This window comes from Mixophyes fleayi, chromosome 6 (genome assembly GCF_038048845.1).
Source record: "Mixophyes fleayi isolate aMixFle1 chromosome 6, aMixFle1.hap1, whole genome shotgun sequence".
NCBI classification, from domain to species: Eukaryota; Metazoa; Chordata; class Amphibia; order Anura; family Limnodynastidae; genus Mixophyes; species Mixophyes fleayi.
In genome coordinates, this window is record NC_134407.1 from 13,897,552 (window position 1) to 13,920,621 (window position 23,070).

The 23,070-nt window shown below is 40.6% G+C and overlaps 1 protein-coding gene across 1 annotated transcript in view; it reads right to left on the minus strand.

Moving 5' to 3' along the window:
• Window positions 1–291: 291 nt before the first annotated feature.
• LOC142160852 (ovostatin-like) overlaps window positions 292–23,070 on the minus strand; it is a 69,209-nt gene continuing 46,430 nt past the window's right edge. The window contains exons 25-36 of the mRNA XM_075215884.1: window positions 22,615–22,690; window positions 19,029–19,188; window positions 15,895–15,969; window positions 14,704–14,866; window positions 12,973–13,190; window positions 11,709–11,924; window positions 10,868–10,992; window positions 9,917–10,007; window positions 9,429–9,491; window positions 2,676–2,778; window positions 1,515–1,572; window positions 292–467 (exon numbers count right to left, since the gene is read on the minus strand). Of these exons, the coding sequence (XP_075071985.1) occupies window positions 1,526–1,572; window positions 2,676–2,778; window positions 9,429–9,491; window positions 9,917–10,007; window positions 10,868–10,992; window positions 11,709–11,924; window positions 12,973–13,190; window positions 14,704–14,866; window positions 15,895–15,969; window positions 19,029–19,188; window positions 22,615–22,690 (1,337 nt within the window). The 3' untranslated portion in view covers window positions 292–467; window positions 1,515–1,525. The remainder of the gene's footprint in view (window positions 468–1,514; window positions 1,573–2,675; window positions 2,779–9,428; window positions 9,492–9,916; window positions 10,008–10,867; window positions 10,993–11,708; window positions 11,925–12,972; window positions 13,191–14,703; window positions 14,867–15,894; window positions 15,970–19,028; window positions 19,189–22,614; window positions 22,691–23,070) is intronic.

The window sequence follows — 23,070 nt, forward strand, 5'->3', positions numbered from 1 at the left end:
TCATCATGCGTTACATGTGAAGATTTCCATGATGGCAAGTTTAAGCTATAACTCAGCGGTACAGTTGTAGGACTCATGGCTATCTGGTATCTGGTTGGCCAGACCTGTTGTAAGAACGACTTGTGAACCAGCTGAATAGATATAACCATTGTGACTATTTAGAGTTACTAAACAGCTATAATTGTGAATTGTGTTTTGTTTTCCCAAATGCCCATCTGTGATCTGCCTACTTTTGTGCAAGATATGTACAGTACTATGAATATAGCTATAAAGACTCAATACAATGCACAGTGAAAATGCAATATTTATTTATATTATGCTCCTATCACATCCTATAAACAGCAAGTAATTGGGGTTCAGCTAAATAGATGTGTTCATAGAATTCGCAAGTCCACATTAACACAACAGTCAGCGGTGCAGGATGTACAGGACATTGGTTATCAAGACTGGAAGTCCTTCATATTTCCCTGTGTGGAAAAACAGAACACAGTAAAGTACAGTACTTAGACCTTCCATAAATAACTCATCTTATTAAGGAGACTAGAATTCTGGGCAATACCATTTACAAAGCAGACTATAGTGTTTTCTAGAGAGCATGGACTTGTGTAGATTAAAAGAATCCACCTACAGGCAGCCACTTTCATCCTTCTAGATCTGCTTAGTGTAGGATATGACTTTCCCACATTATTATTATTATTAATTTTTATTTATAAGGCGCCACTAGGTGTCCGTAGCGCCGTACAGGGACAAACGAAATTACAATACAAGGAGAGACAGCACAGTACAGTAAACAATAAGCACAGTAACTCAGTGAGCTCAAAGCACAGCAAGGACCCAAGAGGGAGGGCACGGATAATAGGGAGACCCCCGGGGGGAGGGAGGAGGGAGGGGATGGGGGGGGGGGGGGGAAGAGGGTCCTCGAGGAGGACGACCAGGTTGCTGGAGAGCAGAGTTAACAGTGGTGAGACAGGAGGAGGGGTGACCCTGCTCAAAGGAGCGTATAATCTAAGGGGTAAGGTAGACAGACAGAAAGACACGGGGGAGAGAGGGAGGAATGGAGGATAGGGGGGGGGGGGGGGGGGGGAGTTCTTTAATGACTCAGAGTCAATGAAATCGCCCTTCGTCGTAAATCTTTTAGGTAAATCAAGCACAGCATCAGTCTTCCTTGATCCAAACAGGCCAAGGTACGCAATGCTAAAGACATTTTAAGTCTTATGAAAATGACAAAAAAAAAAAAAAAAAAAATCTAGTTCTGTCCATAATATCCACTATATAACACTGATTATTTATAGAAAGATGAACAAAATACAACATAAGTAAAAAAAGTCTGTTTTAAATAATGTTTAGGTAACAAAAAAAAAAAAAAAATTACATTCAATAACTAGAACATCACGTTGTTTGTGTAAGCAGTGAAAATATTGACCATCTGTTCTTGAATGCCCAAGACTTTAACATTAAACCACTTGATGTAGAGGACGGGTCAGTAGACCTATCATAACCATATATAATCTTACCTCTGAACTCCTTACATCTTAGAACAAGGATGACGGAGCACAGCTGCACCATTTTCACCTGTAAGAAAAAGGCAAAGCGATTAGAATACAAAAAAAACCAAAATAAATTTACAATACAATGCAATACAATACAATACAATCTTAACATAATAAATGTAACCAAGCACTAGACAATATATTTTTGGTCTAGTGCCTAAAATGATTTTGCTTAAGAGCCATATTAAAGAAAGCAGTGATAACAATATGGCTTTACATATGGGATGTTACTTACTTTTAATGCACTATTTTTTCCAGTTTGCCAGGAACCCCCGACACCTTCCCCCCAATTTCTTGTTCTCCTTTATATTTCTATACATGCCCACCTCAAAACACGCACAGCTGTTACGGATGCCCCTCCCTGGTGTATTTTCACTAGGGAAGGGGCATTAACAGCTGTGCCTGTTTGAATTAGCGACATAGCGAATCTAGCAGTTAGTTGCTTAGATAAAAAAAAAAAAAAAGTGTGTATATATTTGGCTATTAATGTGTACATTTAGTTTTTCTCAGGAATTCAGATGGTGTGATTCTTAAGAGGTCATCGGTAGACAGAGTTAATAGCACCAAGTCAGGAACAGATTCAGCCATTTGTCCAGAGCACCAAATGGCTGTATCTTTTAGACTTCTGCTTGGTGGTTGGATGATTGTGCATTTGAGCACCGCAACTCAAAGCATGACCAAACTGCAGAGTCGAAATATAAAACATGGCCAACTGTAATTTGTTCGATCATTTCATTTAGGCAAAAATTAGCAAGACCTTTATCAATACACCAAGCATGCAGTGCAATCACCGATTCTAATACAACCACAATCAGTTTAGGGTTTCACATTGCTGATGCATGCATGGAATAGTGCAATCCTGAAAGAGGCAAGTGCCACTTAGAAGTGTCTCCCCAATGTTAAGTTTAACATGCAATTTTACAAATTAATTTATCAGAGCAAGACTACTCTGCATTGTTTACTACATTTTTACATCCCTATATGGGGAATGGGAAATCCATGCACAAACTGAACACTAGTCATCACAAAAGGGTTCCACTCATCAAGTTGTCTAAACAATGGAATGTGTACGGCATTCAAAACAAAAACTCTGGTTTTGGTGATATTTGCAGTTTACCAATTTACCTTTTTCATAGTAGTCCCAGACTTGAAGAGCTTTTTGTTGAAAATCAAACACCATTGAACCCATTTCAAGCATTAAGGAAATGGTGGTGATATCACTGGAGGCCTGTAGAAACATAAGAAAGTTAAAATGATGCATTAGCAGGCCAGAAAAAGCAAAAAAAAAAAAACCAGAAGTTCCATTGTCTCATGGTATAAAAGTAGGTATTTCGACACCTTCCTTGACCCAGCAAGAAACAAAGTGAAAACTACAGTTAAAGAAGTGCACTCCCTCTCTCAATCTGATGCAAGACCTTTAATTTTGAGTCCAAACCATATTAAATAAATACCACCTTATAATGGTTTGGTTACTTTATAACACGGATGCAAGTTTATACTATATATAAATTTACATATGCGTGGATGTTTACTGTACGGCCCTCCATCTATCAATGATGTGCTGGTCCAAACGGTTTGTGTGCTACTTTGGATGGACAGACCAAACCTTTTTTTTGGACATGTGCACTACCCCACTCGGTCCAACCATTCATTAGAAAAAGAGGATTTATATACTTGCATTAAATCCGTTTCTCTGATTTCGTCTGGGGGACACTGCTTACCATGGGGTTAAGTAGGGTAGGGAGGAGTCTGGCACCTAAATTAGTTACCTTTTTTAGCTGCTGAATGACATACCCCCGCCCCTTCCCCACAGAACTCGGTTGATTGGCCTGTCCTCCTAGGGCTTTGTTAATCAAACTAAGATATACAAAAAAAAAAAAAAAAAAAAAAGAGGGGGGGAATGCAGTGTCCCCCAGACGGAATCAGAGAAACGGATTTAACGTAAGTATATAAATCCTCTTTTCTCTTTCATCCAGTCTGGAGGACACTGCTTACCATGGGGACGTTCTAAAGCAGCCCACCAAAGGGTGGGACCGCTCTGATAGCCCAGCACATACAGCACTACGGCCAATTGAGGCGTCCAAAGACGCAAGGCATTGGATTGGTACAATCTTGTGAAAGTATGGACCAAGGACCCGGTAACTGCTCTGCATAACTGGTCCGCTGAGGTCCCATTCAGTGAAGCCCAGGACATCCCCACAGAACGGGGAGAATGGGCAACAATACACTCTGGTACCGGACGGTTAGTACAGACATAAGCTTGCCTTATAATCAGAGTAAGCCACCTAGCAATAAATTGTTTAGACGCTGATCATCCACGTCCAAAATAATCAAACAAGATAAATAAGAAACTATCCTACGAATCATTGCAGTCCTTTTGACATAAATTTTGGATGTGGTCAGGGCTCTACGAATTTATGTTCCCTGTTCCGGATCCCTGAGGATCCTCTGTGAACATAGGAACCACCATTCCCTGGTTTACATTAAAACCAGACACCAACCTAGGAAAAATGATGCATTGTCCCTAGGACTGCTCTATCATCCCGAAAACCAGATAAGGTTCATGACAAAGCCCCCCAGCTCAGATACCCCTCGAGCTGAGGCAATAGCAAGAAGGAAAACCACAACTCTGCTGACTAACGTATGTACTGAAGCTCCTGCAGCGTATAAAGGACTAAAGAAGATCCCAAGATTCGTTGGTGGAACATAGGGAGGTTGTATATGAAGCACTCCCTGTCAGAAAGTCCTAACATCCAAACCGTCTTGTATAAAAACAAGATAAAAAGACTCTGAACTGCAGGCTTTATTCCTACACCATGCACGTATGAACGCCAATGCGGCGACAAAATTAAGCCGAACCGGCTTTCTAGCCTAGATAAGGATATCAATTACCCTGGAAGAAAACCCTCTGGATTTCCACAGAATGGCTTCAAAAGCCATGCCTTTAAATTCAATTGGGCTAGTTCTGCTGATTCAGGGACCATTCTTGCATCAGAAGTTTCCAAAGGGGTACCGAATACCCAGGTCCAATGTCAAGAAGAACCTCTTGACACCAGACTCTTCATGTCCAAGCTGGCACCACAAGAATGACTGGCCGATCTCCCTCTTGAGTCTCCAAGGACTCTGGGAATCATTGATATAGGAGGAACCAGGTAACCTCGCCTGAAGTCCCCTGGCATTGTGAACACATACACTGCCATTATCAGATCTCTTCTGGTCTTGCAATAAATTTTGTAAACTTCCTGTTGTGACTCAACATCATCCGAGAGACTGAGATCGTCAGATGGTGTTATCTCTGGAGACGACAAACTTCAGTTGGGACCCTGTCCACTTCTTCAACATGTTCCCTTGAAAACACAGAGAGTGGATCCTGTCATAAGGGAGAGTCTCAAAAGACACTACCATGTTTCCTCATACACAGAAGGACCAACGGCCTCTTACAGGACAGAATTCTGTTCATCCCCTCTTGCAGAGACCCTATCTTGTCCTCTGGAAGAAAAATCTTCTGACACACCATGTGCATAATTCGCCCAGAAGAGGAGGATGAGGCTGATCTTCCCCCGAAGAGATTGTCTCCTCCTCCAGAAGATCTAGATCTAACCGGATGACCTCTGCCAGACATGCCCCCCCCCCCCCCCCCCCGAAAGGGCTGTCTGAAAAAAAACAACCTCGGAATCCTAGATCTTGGAGTATTAACGCCACTAGCGTAAGGAAGGGATACTATAATCTGTCAGATTCCACATCCGCATTCCATATTTTAAACCATAATGTTCTTCTGGTCGCTACAGTTGTAGCCGAAACTAGGAGGAAGACTGGATGCTGAATTCTGGTCTGCCTCATACACTTAACTCGTGTCTTCCTTCAGATACATAGCCAAGGAAAACCACTCTGCATCCTGCAAAGCAGCTGCCAAGTGGCCAGCCCATGCTTCCATCTCCCTCCCTTTTTTTTTTTGCATAGCAAACACTATGTCTGGATGTTTCCAAAAGCTGCTGCAATCTCTCTCAACTCTGCAGAGTGAGGGAATATGAACTCTCCTATGATCCTACTAATGAGGAGTCACAGTCCTCTAACCATTCACCTTCTCCCTCAGAGGATCCCTCTGAGTCAGACAATAGAAACAGCGAATTTGCTGATCTATGTCTCTTATTTTTAGGTAAATGTCTCGGGCTCTTCAGTCACTGGTTTAACCAATATAAACCTGCCATTTCTGAATTCCTGGCCTTCTATCACTGCAGACCATCCAGACTTCCCGCAGGGGAAAATACTTGATACGCCAGAGAAGATTGTCCTACTACCGAGGGTAAAGGACTTGTTTTCTTTATAGACATGTCTGAATTAATAAAGGCTACCGTTTTCAGAGGCAGAAGGCAACACCTCAACTACCACTGGAACCTCCGATGGGTTAGATCATAGTTTGACCGGGGTACCAACCCCCTGTGTCAAAAACCGTACCCACTCAGGAGGATTGAAACCTGAATGGAGCCGTTTTTACCTTGCGCCCCAACTGACGCCGCAGCGCAATCAGTACAGAGCGCCCCTGGATCCTAATGTTCCCCCGCTATTTAGCATTACTTTTGGAACAGGGAAAATACGTGGCACATTTTGCTTGAATTTTCTCACATTTTTAGTAGAACACCAGAGCAAAATACAGGTACATATACAAAATATATTTACACAGAAAATACTACTAATCTATGAACCGGTCAAAAAGATAGTATTTGTCAATGAGAGGGCAATAATTTCTTACAAACATTATGCTCATCCCCCCAAAATGTGCTCAGAATCTTATACTTCCCCATCTACATAGAGAGTATAAAATATACTTAGCCAAGGACAGGCTGTAAGCAGCCTTAGACCTTCCAGAATGGCTGCAATCAGTATAGAGCATCCCTGGGTTCCAATGCTCACCAGCCAATTTAGCATTACATTTGGAACAGGGGAAAACACTTGGCATATGTTGCTCTAGTTTTCTCATTTTAAATAGAAAATAAAGCTACCACACCGCCAAATACAAGCACATACATCAGATATTTACACAGAACACTAATTAATGTATGAACCAGTCAAAAGATAGTATTTCTGTTCATGAGAGAGCAATAATCCTTTAGAAACATTATGCTCTTCCCTTAAAATGTGCTTAAAACATATAGAGTATAAAAATATACTTAGCTCTCGAGAGAAGCCTGTCAGCAGCTTTCCCGGAAAGGCTGCTATCTCCTTCCTCTTGACCCAATTTGGCGCCAGAGGGACCTTCCGACTTCTCCACCAGCAGGAGGGGTGGGTTCCATAACCAACTTCCCCTTTGCTGTGCTCTCTAGCAGAATGTCGGCAATCTCTACTTCTCTTACAAGTGGAGTCGCCATTTAGATCTGCCATTTAGTGCTCCTTTGCAGCGCACACACTGCCTGGCCATTCCACAAGTTTCCCCTCCTCCTCTCTCAGGAGGGGAACCTGGTACGTTCCACTCGGTCTCACCGCTTCCCTTCGAACGTGGCCTCCGGGGACTTATAGGATAGACGGCGCTCTCTGCCAGTGGCAGCGCCGGTATCCTGTGAAATGTGACAGCGGACTGTAGACCGCTTGTCACTACGAGAAGCCCTCATTGTTTCTTAAAACTGTCAGCGAGAGCCATTCTGCCCTCTGCCGACAGCTGCTTCTCAACACGAGTGTTCTCTGTACTACAGAGCCACTTGTGTACTAGTCAACAGGAAAAAAAAAAAAAAAACTTATACAGAAAAGAAAAAAGCCTAATTACAGTGAACCCTGCAGCTCTTCAATTTCGGCCCATACTCCTTGGGCACCTACCATATTTCCCCAAGTATAAGACGCACCTTTTTCCCCCAAATTTTGGGTCTAAAAAAAAAAAGGTGCGTCTTATACACTGCAAGCGCTACTTACCTTAATGAAGAAGTCGGCACCTGGTGTGAGAGGAGTCCCCGCTAATCAGAAACAGCGTGTCGCCGCTGGCTACTTCACACAGCGTGTCCCCGCTGGCTGGCAAAAGGACCTTAAGGTCCTTCAGGCACCTCCCACAGTCTCGGAGCTGTCAGTCTTTATGTAATACATCTTTTTTTTCCATTTTGGGCCCCAAAATTAAGGTGCGTCTTATACATGGGTGCGTCTTATACTTGGGGAAATACGGTACTTCAAACTGAGTTCTGTGGGGAAGGGGCGGGAGTATATGTCAGTCAGCAGCTAAAAAAGGTAACTAATTTAGGTGCCAGACTCCTCCCTACCCTACTCACCCCCATGGTAAGCAGTGTCCCCCAGACTGGATGAAAGATAGATTATATATATATATATATATAGATATAGATATAGATATAGATATAGATATAGATATAGATATAGATATAGATATAGATATGTGACAGAATGTCAGCTATAGGACATGGTGGTTCAAAGTATATTGAAATGGACCAACCCTCCCACGATTGATTGCAAATATACAAGCTACATTCTGCAAACCATTCTAAATCAAACTGGAGAAGCTTAATATGCAAACAGGCCAGCAATAAAAACAGTATGTATTCCTTTATCACTTGGGAAGAACAAATGCAGCATCCAAGTGACAGATCTCCCGAGTTACCATATATGGCCAAGGGTCCAATGCTTGTGTATGGATGGGGTTGGGGAAATGGGCAATACATTCCTTGCTATGATTAGTCGGTCTCTCTTGCAGTACTGTAAAATAATGTCATGCCCTCCTATGATTTTGAAAAGAAAAAAAATAAATTGTCGAGAAGAACACGCAGTCAATTTAAACAGTAGGGAGGAATGAATTGGTGCATCTGAACAGATTGTTGCTCAGATTCCCATTCCATGGAATGGCATGTCCCACTGTATTTGTGAATTTGAAGTTTGCCAATTTTGTAGTCCTGAATAGAGCTGGGGCAACGGTTAGTTCATTTTGCTTTGTCGTGTACTGTGGTTGCAAATTTCACCTCATTAAACATTTGGCTTCAAAATTAAGCACTTGTCTGTTGAAGAGCAACATTTTTGAATAGGGAACTTTAGTTCGTGGGTCTCTCTTTCTCTTTCTAACAAATGGTCAACTACAGGTTGTACGTAGCTAAACTGACCGTGTTCAGCAGGGTGTAAAAAGGTTCTTTTACAGATTGTTTTTTTATCCCCACAAACACACGTTTAAAAAGGTAAAAATAGATTAAAAAAATATATAACCTCCTAAACAATTCTAAATTTCCAGATATGACAAGCTGCAGTTCACATCACTATACTCCAGTAGTAACCTTACATCACTGCTGTGCTGCTGGAGGACCCTGCTTCTTCCAGAACCTCTGTTTGCGGCTTCCTCATTGCCTCCCTTTCCCCTCCTCACATCACAACACTGCCCTGTCACATGCAGCCATGTGCTCTACCAAGTCTTGCTGGAGTCAGTTATCTGTATACCCATTTGATAAGCGCACATAACCACTGAAATACTATGTGGTGCTGTGGAACATGCCAATGGTCCAATTCGCTAAGGTTTTTCTCTCCTCACCCACTTAATTTTCTGCATATTCGCAAGTCCTCAGTTTTAAAGAATGAAAACATCACTCAAACACACAAAAAGACACAAAACAGATCCGTCTGCTCTCGTGAAGAATAGGACACTTGCAATCAATGACGGTACAGGTTATACTTAAGGCTTTAATATGCAGCCAACTGAAGTCTGACAAATATCATAAAAAATCCTAATCATCTTTCAGCTTTCATAACCAATTATTCAATTGCTTAATATAGATTTCTTATTTTAATTAGTACATAAAAAAAAAGACCCCCCCCCCAATAAAACTCCTTATCCATCCAAAATGTACTGGACGCGCTGTAAAATGGTGCTCTGTGCACCTCTGAGAAAGAAAGAAATTGACTCACTGAATAAAGGTACACAATGACATGGTTGTTATTCTGTTCCACTTTGGGCACCTGATTTTTCAGCTGTGAAGAGAAGACACAAGTTAAGAAATAGAAGCTTGTTAGTGGGACATCGGCTGGAAGGCTTTAGTAATGACGAGCACTGTCACCTCTGAATCAGGATTAGAAATATACAGCATTACAATCAGCACTTGATTTGATAGCAATAAAGCTCATCCAGTCAGGGCCCATATACATTTCTACTTTATGACATTTGTGCATCATTAATAAAGCCAATAGCAAATGGTTTCCTCAAATAGTAAATAAAGGATGTAACTGCATTGAGACAATGGCAGGATTGGGCCATAACTGATGCAGCGACCCCCACTTGCTTTATTTATTTTTGTGGGGTGGGGGTGGAGAAAAATCCCTTTAACCTTCCACGCATCACATCCCAACAGGTCTCCCACACACACACTCCAACAATCTCATTTATGATATTTTGATACCTTCTGAAGTGACTGATAATCCACAGTATATCCGGACGGCAGATTTAGGTCTATTAAAGCCATGTTAGACACATTGTGGATACCATGATAGCTGCAAAAAAAAAAAAAAAAAAAAAAAGAAAAAAAACAGAATTGAAAAAACAATTTAGCTGAGGTTTGTCTAGTGGACATGTATCAAATGAAAACCAAGACTACTTAACCAAGAATTTCAAGCACTATTGTGGGCTGTCTGTTTAGAATACCATTAGTGCATGGGACTTTGAATTTTCGGTTGACAAAATTCAATTAAGTAGTCTACATACACGTAACTAATTGCTGTGTTTGCGAATAATGTGGGTCATAAATACATTTGAAATAGTAAACTATTCAAAAACTAAGTAGTAAACTATTTTGTGTTCTTCATTAAATCTTAGTAGGTGAATCCCACAGTATGGGTCCCAACAGCCTCTATTACCATCTTGTCTCCATCCTATTTTCATCTGTGTAGTAAGAAAAGGTGCAGACTAGAACAGAAACCACAAATTCTTGGGTGGGTTTGTCTGTAAAAATCTCCTACAGCGGATGGAGAATAGGGGACTGCAGACAGTGGGAAGATCCATAGCCACCCTCAATGCCTGGGAAGGAATGCCTCCAGGGGGGCCTAAATAATGGATTCTTATCCATAATTTTAGTTCTTTGCACACTATGGGGCATATTCAATTGTCGCGTGTTTTTACGGTAGTTATCTGGATTTCAGCTCACGGCTCAGGGAGCAAATTACCGTAACAACGGTAAAAGAGCGCGGAGCGCAAGATTTTTGGCGTTTCCGCCGACAATTGAATATGCCCCTAAAAGTGAAGATATTTTCAAATTGATCTCAAGGCAAATCTAGCATTTTGTACATCCCTCACCAAGTGTGTAAAATGAAGAGGACGGGGACCAGGCAGAATTATGGAGAGCCCCACTCTGTACCTGATATTGAAGACTACAGGAAAGTTATACGCCACTCCATTAACACAGCTCTCAGGAGAGTAATTGACAGACAGTGAGAAACCAGAATCGTCCTGGCTCACTGGTAAATTATATTCAACAGCAACCTGCATCAAGGCAAAAAGCAGACAAAAAAACCCATTAAAAGTATAAACAATCTGTTCAGTGAACAAACAAAACTATACAGTATATAAAATGCAGGTGCACACCTCAGTCCATCATAAGCCTGAAATACTGTGTAATATTTACTACATTTTGGTAATTAGATGGAATATTACTATAAATCTCAACTGAAACTATAGTGTTCTATCCCTTGTCGACCAAAGCCCCGATTTAATTTCTTTTCCTCCATCTCCTAAATTTCTTCTTGTTTGACCCTTGTTTAGACTGCTCATGTGCCATGATCACTGAAATGATTTAAACAGCTGCTTTTAGACCTTGAGCCTTAGACGAATGAACTAGCCTTATACACTCTACAACCACAAGCCAAAGGTGATGGCATGGGATGCCATATGAGCCATCACATGTTGCCATCCTCTACCTTCCCTCTGATTGATTCCAAGTGTTTCCAGGTGACAGCTGTAAAACCCAAAAGGTGGTCCAATCTCTAATGCCAACATTTTTCACTCCGTTTTCTAGAGCAATGAGAAAAAGTACACTTTCTGTGAAAAGTATAGGTTTCATAAAAAGGGAAGGCCTGGACAAATATGGCCGAAGATGGATGATAATTTTAGGGCCATGAACAAGTTCTTACACAATCTTTGTCATTTTGCTGCAGTAATAACAGACATTTGGTCAAGGATGGAGTGTTTGACATGGTTACCTGTATCAGGACAGAGCCAGTCCCACCGACAACAACGAGATACTCTCCAGGTATGTGGGGTAGTGGCACTGTGAGAAGCAGGATTCTGTTGTTGACATCAAGGCTGAAGTCTCCAATTACTTCATTTCCATATTTTACCTGAACAGTATTAGTGGCATCTTTCTCGTACACCAAAGCACCATAGCTACATAGGGCCTCGAGAGCAATAGCCGTATCCTGAGGAAGAGGTGAGCAATGAATTAGCAAATACAAGTATCACTAGAAACATACAAATCACTAGAAACATACGATTCACAACGTTCTCTGGGAAATGGGACCTATCTTTGACATCTATTATTATTATTATTATTTTTATTTATAGGGCGCCACTAGGTGTCCGTAATGCCGTACAGGGACAAACAAAATTACAATACGAGATGAGACAGAGTTACTGTGCTTATTGCTTACTGTACTGTGCTGAGCTCAAGGCACAGCTAAAGGGGCGGGGGAGGGGAGAGGGGAAGGTCCGCCACTGACGGAGTCCAAGAGGGAGGGCACGGATGACAGGGAGAACCCCAGAGGGGAGAGGAGGGAGCGAGAGGGGATGGGGGGGGGGGGAAAGAGAGGGTCCCCGAGGAGGAGGGCTAGGTAGCTGGAGAGCAGAGTTAAAAGTGGTGAAGACAGGAGGAGATGGCCCTGCTCAAAGGAGCGTACAATCTATAACCCGTATATTTTCCTAGAAGGTTGTTACCTTCATGTATACATATCCCAATGGTGTTATGATATAAAGCTCTAACGGGTCATCTCAAAAGGACTTTAAAAGGATTATGCAACTTGCAGTTCTAGGTTTTCAAAGATTGTAGTAATTCAAATATAACAGTTGCACTAAAATGTTGTAAATATTATTCCGATTCTACGAAACACCCTTCCCCACCAACAGGAGAGCTGAATCCCTTCTACTTAGAGCCATATTGTTACAAAGATACAGATGTCCAAATCATTGTAAGGTCTCCAACAAATATAGCATCTTTAGGATGGGGAAGAGGGCAAGAGGCCAAAAACATTTTATATTTTTTTGTTGTACTACTCGTACGGTCCCCCCACCCTGCTTACCGGAACAGCCACAGCCTCACCCTCCACTTCCTAATGTAACATATGTACCCCGCAGCTCTTAGAAGGTAGAGATGATCCTGACCAAATGAGCTTGCAATCTATTTCATGTCAATTGTTTGCATCATGATACCATCAGAGTAAAGCAGTGAAAATGTAAAAATATTAAAATTACCTGTGTATTGCTGTATGAGCCACGTGAATTCTGCCACCTTGCAAGCCTTAAAGCCAACTGCGACATGTAGTTTAGCATCTCCTGGGATGGAGGTTTCCCTCTAGTCAAGGCCTTTAGGACATAGGACACAATTGCAACTTCTGCTGAATCAGCATGCGCAAACAGACGGGATGTCTGCTGCTTTGGTTTGATTGAACGCTCCCAATAAATTGTGCCGTCTGCAAAAGTTTAAATAGGTAACAGGTTATTATAAAACTTAAATTTGATCCAAAACTTCAAAGTTGCAAGGTCAGTGCTAGTGGCAATTCTTTTGCTTTACTTAATTTACATTTGACAATTGGAAGTTGAAGATCACATAGCAATGCAATATAAGAGGGAACAAATAGTGTTATTAAAGCACTCTTGTCACAATGAGTTCTAGGCATTTCTACCTCTAGGTGGATACCTTTAACAAGCCTATCACCCCATAACATAGGTAGCCTTCTCCAGTAGTTGTATGGACAGAGCCCCCCCTGCTGGAGACTTTGTGGAATACTGCAGCTTGTAGTCCTTTGCACTGAATCCCTCTATTCCTTCAGCATTGCTACACCGGTGCACTAAATCTCCAGCAGCAGCCCTCAGAATAAGAATCAGTATTGGAGACAGCTGCACATAAAATCTAGTAGCGTTCGTCATTCTAAGTGGCCCTGGCTGTGGATAAATTTGTATAAAAATAAATAGAGATAAGGTTTCAAAAAAATGGGTCCGTTTCATACCATTTCCACATTGTTGACAGTGCAGTTACTCTGGTTATCAAAATGGTTAAAGGGACTATTAATTTGATGCTCAGGGTGGCACTATAATGTCTCTCTTGCAAATTAGAGAGAAACAGGAATAAAAAAATGCAACCACTAGTGTGTCCCTCCCTGAAGTACAATTCAAACCATTACAGATATAGTTTATAAGTATTCAGAATTCAAATATAAAACACCTTTGTATATGAACCACATTTCATAAAAATTTTTTTATGCCATTTGACTAGAAAGGAACAGAATGTTGTCTATGAAGTTTGTTTGGGGATCTGCAAGTTCTCATTTTACCTCATTCTCCTCTAGTTTGTAAGCCCTCACGAGCAGGGCTCTTTCTCCAGTTTTGCCTCCAGTCATAGTCATAGCCACCTGCATTCCCAGGTGGTCTTGCCTGGTCTCTATGTCTCCTTCAGTGCATTGGGTCAATAGTTGCACCCATGTACTGGATTGTTTCCTGCCAATATCTTTCCAGGGCTGTCTCCCTTCCCTCCTGTACAACTGCACAGGTCTGTCCTTTGTGTAATTGGTAGTTGATCTACCCTGCTCATAATTTTGCTCTACGTGACTGAGCCACAACCTTTCCATTGAGAGTTCCACTCCAAAACCATGCAATTGGACTGCATGTGGAGCTCTGTCTTCTATTTGTAATTCTAAGTGATATATTTGGGTCATCATATGTCATTTAAAACTGCTCTATAGCCCTATTTTTCACCTGTATACCCAGTCATGTTAAAGGCGCAATCATGAGATGTAGATTTCAGATGCCAATCTAAACCTTCTTGCAGCTTGTCCATCACAGCTCTGCTTTACTAATTACCCTGTGAGGTTCATATACCACATCATAATGGAGTTAATTTTTGTGCACTATGAGTATTTTGAGGTTGGCATGAATGGGTGATAGATGAACAGTACATAAAACAAAATTAGTTGTTCAAGTCAGTACCTTTCGCAATCGATGAATCATTCAGCTTTTGAAACACAGCGTTGCTCCGCTCTACATTCCCAGCTTCCCGGAACACACTCAAAATCAAAGCCATGTTATACACACTCTGCTCCTTCCTCGAGGCTCTATCCAGGTATTCAAGAGCTGGACGTAGCAGTGTTGGCTTTGAGTAAATAGAAGAGAAGAGATTTTAATGAATTCGAGGAAAGAAAAAAAAAAAAAAAAAAAAGTATTAAAGTAATAAAACTACAATACTATGTTGCAATGCAAGGGGTGCAAATAAGTTTATTATTTTGTATATAGGGAAAATACTGGCTGTTTCTTCATGTTGCACACAAGTACTTTATCACTTATTTGTACACTGAAATGTAAAGTTGATCTAGGACATGCCCTAACCCGACTATAAGTCGGCCATCACATTTTAAATTTACCTCCGCCTCCAATGCAACATGGTTTTGCCTTGTTTGCTTACTTTTGCATAACTTTCCTTAATGAATCAGGCCTATTGTGACTTTAAAGAATGCCATTTTATCAGGCATTAGTGCGGCATTGCAGGCTACCAATCATAAGTAAGACGTAAGCTCTTTTTAAAAGGAATGCCATCCAAAGCTAAAATTAAAAAGAAAGAAGTCTTACTGCATTTCACACTGTTCTCAGCACTCATTGGGCACCTTTACGTGTCCAGCAGTCCCACCCCACCCTCACTATGCCAGTTTCAAAAAGACTAAAAGGTGGTGTCGATGCACCTTTGAGACCTTTCCAGTTCTTAGCAGGTGCAGTGGACGTGTGAAAAGTAAAAATATGTTGGTCATCCAACTCCACCCAAAGAAAGACAGCCAGATATCCTTAACTCTGCGCTTCAGGTATAGAAGAAGTTTATGCCTAGATGCTTCCTCGGCTATTCCAAAAAAAATAAAATTTAGTTCTTGGTGGAATTATCCTTTAAAAATATTATTGAAAGTGCTATCCTGAGGTTTTAAAAACTGTTTTAGTGAAACTGTGCTAGCCTGCATCATTGTAGAGATGTGCATAGAAAGTTAAATCATGTAACTCAAGGAACAGTATAATGTGATAAATGAAAAGGCCAGTACTACAGTATGAAGTTATGCAGTAGCTGAATATTTAGTACATAGGGCATTGCTAAATACCTTACTAAGGGTTCACGCATGTGCTAACAATACAATTACTTACTGATGATGTATAGACGCAATTTAACAGAACAAGAACCACTGCTGCGGTAAAGCCAACGTCATCATCAGCACCGCCCTGTAAAAGAATACAGAGACTTATTATCTCTCAGACTCATTAGTTTAACCAAGTTCCGATCTAGAGGTTCGATTAAAAAAATAAAATAGTTAACCAACATTGTATATATAGATGGTAGCATTTATTGACCAATTCTATAGGAATTGCATGCTCTAAGGAAACAGATAAGTATTGCCATGCTATTACAGACTATCAAGAGTTTAAGATGCTATTGCTCATACTATATAGTGGAATATGCAATTATAAATTCAAATTAGGAAGACATTTTCTGGCGAAAACTAACTACCTAATGTTTCAGCGGAGAAAGCAACTTCTATCGATGGTTCCGTTTCAGAAAAGTTGTAGAAGTAAAAGATATTACGTCCACATGGAAGAGTCCGTGCCCAGATAGGAAACCAGTTTAATTTTATTAGAAATACAGGCCAATGATTCTAAAGCCATTAAGTTCCACACACAAATTTTAGTGAATCAGATAAGAGTTTTTCTACCAGAACTCATTAAGGACGACCCAGAGACCTCTATCAAAAGGGATGGGAAGCAAATAAGAACACAATAAAAAGGTTATTAATGTTCGACAATGGAAAGGGGGGGGGGGGGGGGGAATCATGTGCATACCATAAAATATTTTTGGACCCCAATGAGTCCAACATTTTATTTAGAGAAATGGTTACGGCTTTATACTCTGGTATATGGTACAGCTAATTGAGACTTATCTGGCGGTAGGTTTAGATTTAGTATAACTAATGGGACTAGCCAGGGATGCCCCAAGCATGATATTTGTAGTGGTAATCGCGGTTATGGTCAGAGAGAAACAAGTCATCAGATTTCAGGCACATGTATTGGACAGGAACAGTGGCAGGCAGACACATAGCCACCCGGGCCGATCCCATACTGGGCTACATTTGGCTGGGTCATCTGCATTTTTTCTTCCCTTTAAAATGTTCCCAATAGGATCCTCAGTCAAGACTTGCCCCCTGGGCTAAAATTTGCCAGCCCTCCCCTGGACAGAAAAAACATTGACTGGCACTCTGTTGAACGTATTGACTGCATTAGTAGCTTGGCGTCATTAAAGGGTCTTATTTTAAGAGGAGTTGTGCGGAACCAAAAAAGTACCCAATCTAAAGCACAACTCTTTGTGATAAATGCCATAAAAAAGAATTACCCATTCTAACGGGATTTAAACAATTTCCATTACTAATTGGCATTCAGGATGCTCCACTATTTTTCTGTCATATCAGTTTTGGGGAATTGCTTGCTCTGCTTTTACTCACCATAAGTAAATTTAAATAGTTTTCTCTTGACAAATACTGTGCTATGGAGCCAAAATCATCCCATGTCCTTAAATTTACAGGCATTAAAAAAAGTGCTTAATTGTAAAACTTCACTTACCAAATTTTAAAAAAAAAAAAGTTACTTAACCCATAAAACCATCCTTATGTTACACCATGACAAACACCAAATATGTGCACTTATTTGATTGGTGTATGTTTTGGGCCTATTAAAAAAAGTTATATGTAAAATATGTGCATCTGTTTTCCCTATTAACTTTAATACGTCGCACTTTTAATGTTTCAACTTTTAAACATTTTTTTTAAACTACTTTAATACTAGACACAAACCTGAAGTTATTAAAGAACTAGTAAAGGATTGGTACAAAGCCACTAAGATTATGTCTATAGACTACCTCAATATTCCCCCAAAATGTTAGAGATATGTGAAACACTCAGATGTACCAAACCGTGTAAATGTGTTGCTCATAGCAACCAATCACTAAGCACAGTGGCTTAGTGATTAGCACTTCTGCCTCACAGCACTGGGGTCATGAGTTCAATTCCCGACCATGGCCTTATCTGTGTGGAGTTTGTATGTTTTCCCTGTGTTTGCGTGGGTTCCTCCGGGTGCTCTGGTTCCCTCCCACACTCCAAAAACATACTGGTAGGTTAATTGGCTGCTATCAAATTGACCTGTGTGTATGTTAGGGAATTTAGACTGTAAGCTCCAATGGGGCAGGGACTGATGTGAGTGAGTTCTCTGTAGAGCGCTGTGGAATTAGTGGTGCTGATGATGATATAGCTATCATTTTCTAGAATGTGCTAGATAAAAAAGGATAGTCATCATCTGATTGATTGCTATGGGCAACACATCCACTATGTGTTTTGAAGATTTGATAATTTTCCCAGCCAGGTTCTTCAAAGCATTTGACAAGACAAATATTCTGAAAAGGTGCATTGAATTATACAAATGAAACAATAGGTATAAGAAATCTCAAGGAAGTGTCGGCCTGCACTGAAGAACATATGTGAAAAATACCAAAACAACCACTCTCATCATCACCATTTATTTATATAGCTCCACTAATTCCGCAGCGCTGTACAGAGAACTCCCTCACATCAGTCCCTGCCCCATTGGAGCTTACAATCTAAATTCCCTAACACACACACAGATTGGTTCAATTTGTTAGCAGCCAATTAACCTACCAGTATGTTTTTGGAGTGTGGGAGGAAACCGGAGCGCCCGGAGGAAACCCACGCAAACACAGGGAGAACATACAAACTCCACACAGATAAGGCCATGGTCGGGAATTGAACTCATGACCCCAGTGCTGTGAGGCAGAAGTGCTAACCACTGAGCCATATGTTATCACAGTCTAAAAAATTCTGGCGTTAAAGAACTTCTGTCTTCCTTGGTAAGCTGGGCACTTAAATTGGCTTACACAAAGCGGTAATTTATGTAGAATAAAACTGAAAGGCTTTAATGAAATCTAGGCCAAGGGGATGCAAGTGTGTGGTTACCATAGTAGCAGGAGGAGTGGCTGCTACACAGACCATAATAGGAGGCCCCGAAGTATACAAGTGTATTGCTCAAGGGCGAAAAATACATGGGGCTCACATTGTCTATTTACGCCCCTGCATGGAAGACTCAATTATTCAATCTTCCTTGCCTCACCCTCATGTCTGGATAACAATCTCTAGAAAGAGGTGGTTATTTATGTAGGATTTCTATGCTTCCAGTGCAGAACACACATATAGATTTTCTAGTGTTAGGCGTTAAACTCTTACCGTCAGTGCAGCGCTAACCAGAGCTCCCTTTGGCTTGAAAGCGCCAGTGTTTAAATCCTGTAATTGCTCCAGGAAGACCAAAGCTTGGGTGCCAACTCTGTCTTCAACAGGGATGTACGGCTTAATGAGACAGAAGGCTTTTAAGGCTAGGAGAGTCAACCTGATTGAGAAATCAAAACAAAATCAAAATACACAAGACCATGTGCTAATTTGCTAAGTTTTGAGTAGTTCAAAATCTCAGCTACATACAGTTAAATCAATGACTACATGTAGCACAGTCCAAGGCTTTTGAACTATATAAACTGGTGTCAAAGTCAATATCAGCACCTGGTCTGGATAACATGTATGAACCCCAAATCCACACCTTGTGGAGGGGCTCATGGTAGGTCCTAAATGATAAAAATCAGCTGTGTTCTACCACCACAGAAGAGAAACGGAGGGACCTGCAGGGGCTTCACATGCAGCCTCTGATTTCACAGCAAAACATCTGATCTTAAAGCTTGTTTTCTAGGTGTAAAATCCAACATGAGTTTATGGCACCAACATAATTAATATTGTCTAATCATCAAACCATGGCTTTATTTACTTGTGTGCTCCACTGTTCTCTCCCCAAGTCTGTATTCATACATTTCTGTAACTTGTTCACCATATTAACTTCATCACACATATTTGTACTCAGCCTTTCCTCCCTCCTAGTATTTCTATTTCATGTAAATTGTCAAGATTAATGTTTATATGCATTACAATCAAATAGCGAAGCACAAAAAAATATCCAAAAAAAAAGGATAATTTATTGGGGACTTCTATCTAGGGATGTTCACTGACCCCTGTGTTTTGGTTTTGCATCTGTATTAACTTCATGTTTTGGTAAAACTGCCCTCGCGTGTTTTAGATCTGTATTTTAAATTTTAAAAAAATAATTGCTTAAAAAATAAAAAAAATAAAAATAAAAATAACATAAATTTGGCTCTTTTGTTCCTACATTAGTATTTATCCCAACATTAATTTCCAGTAAATTTTTTTCAAGTGGTAAGAACACCGCTACCCCTGTTTGTGTGAGCAATAGTGCTGGATCTTCTGAGGTGGGAGGTACTTATGGAATCCAAAAGCTGCAACATCCGACAACATAAAAATGATGTTTTGCCTCGATTCAGATCCAAGGAAGCGGAAAAGCAGAGAGCCGGTAATCGGATTGGCGATGTTCGGGGGGCATCCTCTACTTCGAATCTTATTCCCAACCAATAATTCAACCTCTCAAATTGATTAATATAGTATCTTCATTCAAAATTAATCTTGTAACAATTTTGCAACCAGAATACGATTATTTCAACAAGAGATGGTCACTGACCCCGTGTTTGGTTTTGGATCTGGATTACCTTTGCGTTTTGGTAAAACCACCCTTGCGTGTTTTGGTTTGCAATTCGTTAAAAAATACCAGTTTTTTGGGCTAAAATAACCTAATTTAGTGCTCCACCTGTTTCTTGGATAAGCAAGTTAATTCTACAGCTAATAAATGTCAACCTGCGCTGTTTCCCCTCCCCCTTGGGATGTGTGCTTTTATCAGAGAGACAGCCCAATCAGGGGTGCCAGACCACGCACTAAAAAGATAGATCGAAATTCATAGCAAAAAAGGCAGTTTGGTGTCTATCTGTATATTACACCCTACACTTATAGTTAATCGAAAAAAAAAAAAAAAAAAAAAAAAAGCAGCCTGCAAACACTGTACGATCAATACAAATGCCCAAAGCATCTTTTCTGTTTGGCTGTAGTGTACACTCAAACCTTAGTTCAAATTAGGAAAAATACAGTTTAATCCCTGGTAGGCAGTTCTTAATTCTAACACTTGCCTGCAAATTCTACAGACAAGCCTGCTTGTCATCCTCTCCATCTTTGACTATTGGCAATGTAGCCATCATCTTTGGGTGTATATTGCACCCTCCACTTGTAGTTAAATAGCAAAAACCCAGTCTGCATAGACTGTACAATAAAATAGAAATAGACAAAGGCAGTTTGGTGTCTGTCTGTATCTGATACCCCAAACAGTTGTAGTGAAAATTCAGAATATACTGCTGGTATATTACTATTTCTGCAGGCAGAAAATAGTTTCTTGAGGAGGGAATATATGACACCCCAAACAGTTGGTAAGGTTTGCAAAAATGCCTCTTCTCTTCCTGCTGTAAGGAGTGCTCTCTCCCTGCTATAATGCTGCGACCTAACCCTTCTCTCTCCCTCTGTCAAATGGCGCTGGATTGCATTGGAGGGGGATATTCATGCATTTGAAACATCGCGAGAACCGAGCGCCAAGATCTGGCGACATCACGATGAAGTGTTGCCTCTATTTGAAACCCGAATAGGCGGGAGAGTACCGAGCCTGCTCGGCTCAGTACTCCGATACCTCAAGTTCAGGCGGGTTCGGTTCTCGGGGAACTGAGCCCGGCCATCTCTAATTTCAACACAATCGTATATATATATACCCACACACACGTTTAGAAGAGAAGCGTCTGCTTCAACTAATTGTGTAATCATTTACCATCAGTTAAAAAAATAAAAAGCAAAAAAACAAAAAAACACCACATCCCACCACGAGTGGGACGAGACACCAGCTGCCATGGAACGGGTGAGACTCAGATTCCTACTTATTATTGAAAGCAGCAGCTGACTTGTTGGCGATTTATGCCTTCCGTTCCAAAGGGAGAAAATTGGCATTTTAAGGCTCTATTTGACAAGTGTTTATAACTACATCATTTAGTGCTTATATCTAGATTTATATAATTTCGTGGATATCTATCTCTCCACATGAGACTGTGGATTTCCGGGATGTGCACACAGAATTGTCAAAGCTATATACCGATTTTTTAATTATTATTCTTCCTTTTCATTTGTTTATTAAGTGGACTTAAATATTTTTATTATTAATAACCAATCTTAAATGATAATGGGATGTGTGGTACATTAAGTTTGGTTGTGCATAGCTGAGCTTTTTCTGGTATTAAATAGCCAAGCGTGTAATCTTGTAACTAGTGTTGTCTATAGTTCCTCCCTTGTGTTCATTAGAAAAACTTGTGTACAAGGAGTAACGCACATGCATCTTTATGCCAATATGGTTGTGAAACTTCTTTTCTCGAACATCCTTAAAATTCACAGTAGAGAATACATTAGGCTATGTTTAATACGTCTGACTCCTTAAAATCTAGTACATTAAAGTATGCCTATCAATTCAGATTTAACTATTGACCCCCAACACTTCACATGGGACCATCCAAGCAAGAGATGGCACCGTAAGAAAGGAAAGGGTCACCCCATTGGGGGGAGGGTAGTAAGACCCTACAAACATTAGAACAGTCAAGGATACATTTAGCCATGGCCATAGGTTGCCTATTACTGCCCAGCAGCAGTGTGAGAATGAACCCATTGTCCTTGTATAGCTGTATGAACCCATGAAAGTGGAAAAACCATATATATTGCAACTAGTTATGCTTTGGCCAGTGGCATCACATGCAATGCATAGTCCAATTAGTATCCTGTCTAGAGACATTTTGTCACTCCTATATTTGTCAGTTGTGACCGGCCACAGTTTGTAACTCACCATGCACTCCCTTCGGATCTTCCAAAAGGACTGAAGCTTCCATCACCATTTCTGAATTGTAACATTCTCCTGTAGCCTAGAAAGACAGAAGGGAGTTACAATGATTGTTACCTAGAACACTTCCAGGATCATCAGAGTATTCTACCATGAGCACCACGGCACAGTTGGTGTGGCCATTACTGCAGTATTTGCCTTGCATTACAGACTATAGATCACATACGGCACATTTTTCCATTGAAGTAAAAATCCTTTCAGACTGTGAACTTTATGAAGTGTGAAATATTTATCAAAAGAGCAAAAAAAAAAAAAAGTGCTGAATCAAATAGTTTTGTTGACATATCAGAAACTATTACTTTACAATATGTCTTTTTCAGATACAGTCTTTAATTAACCCTCATGTGTTATATTTCCATTTTCTAGAACAGGTGAAGTAATTCGCTTCATAATATGGCAATC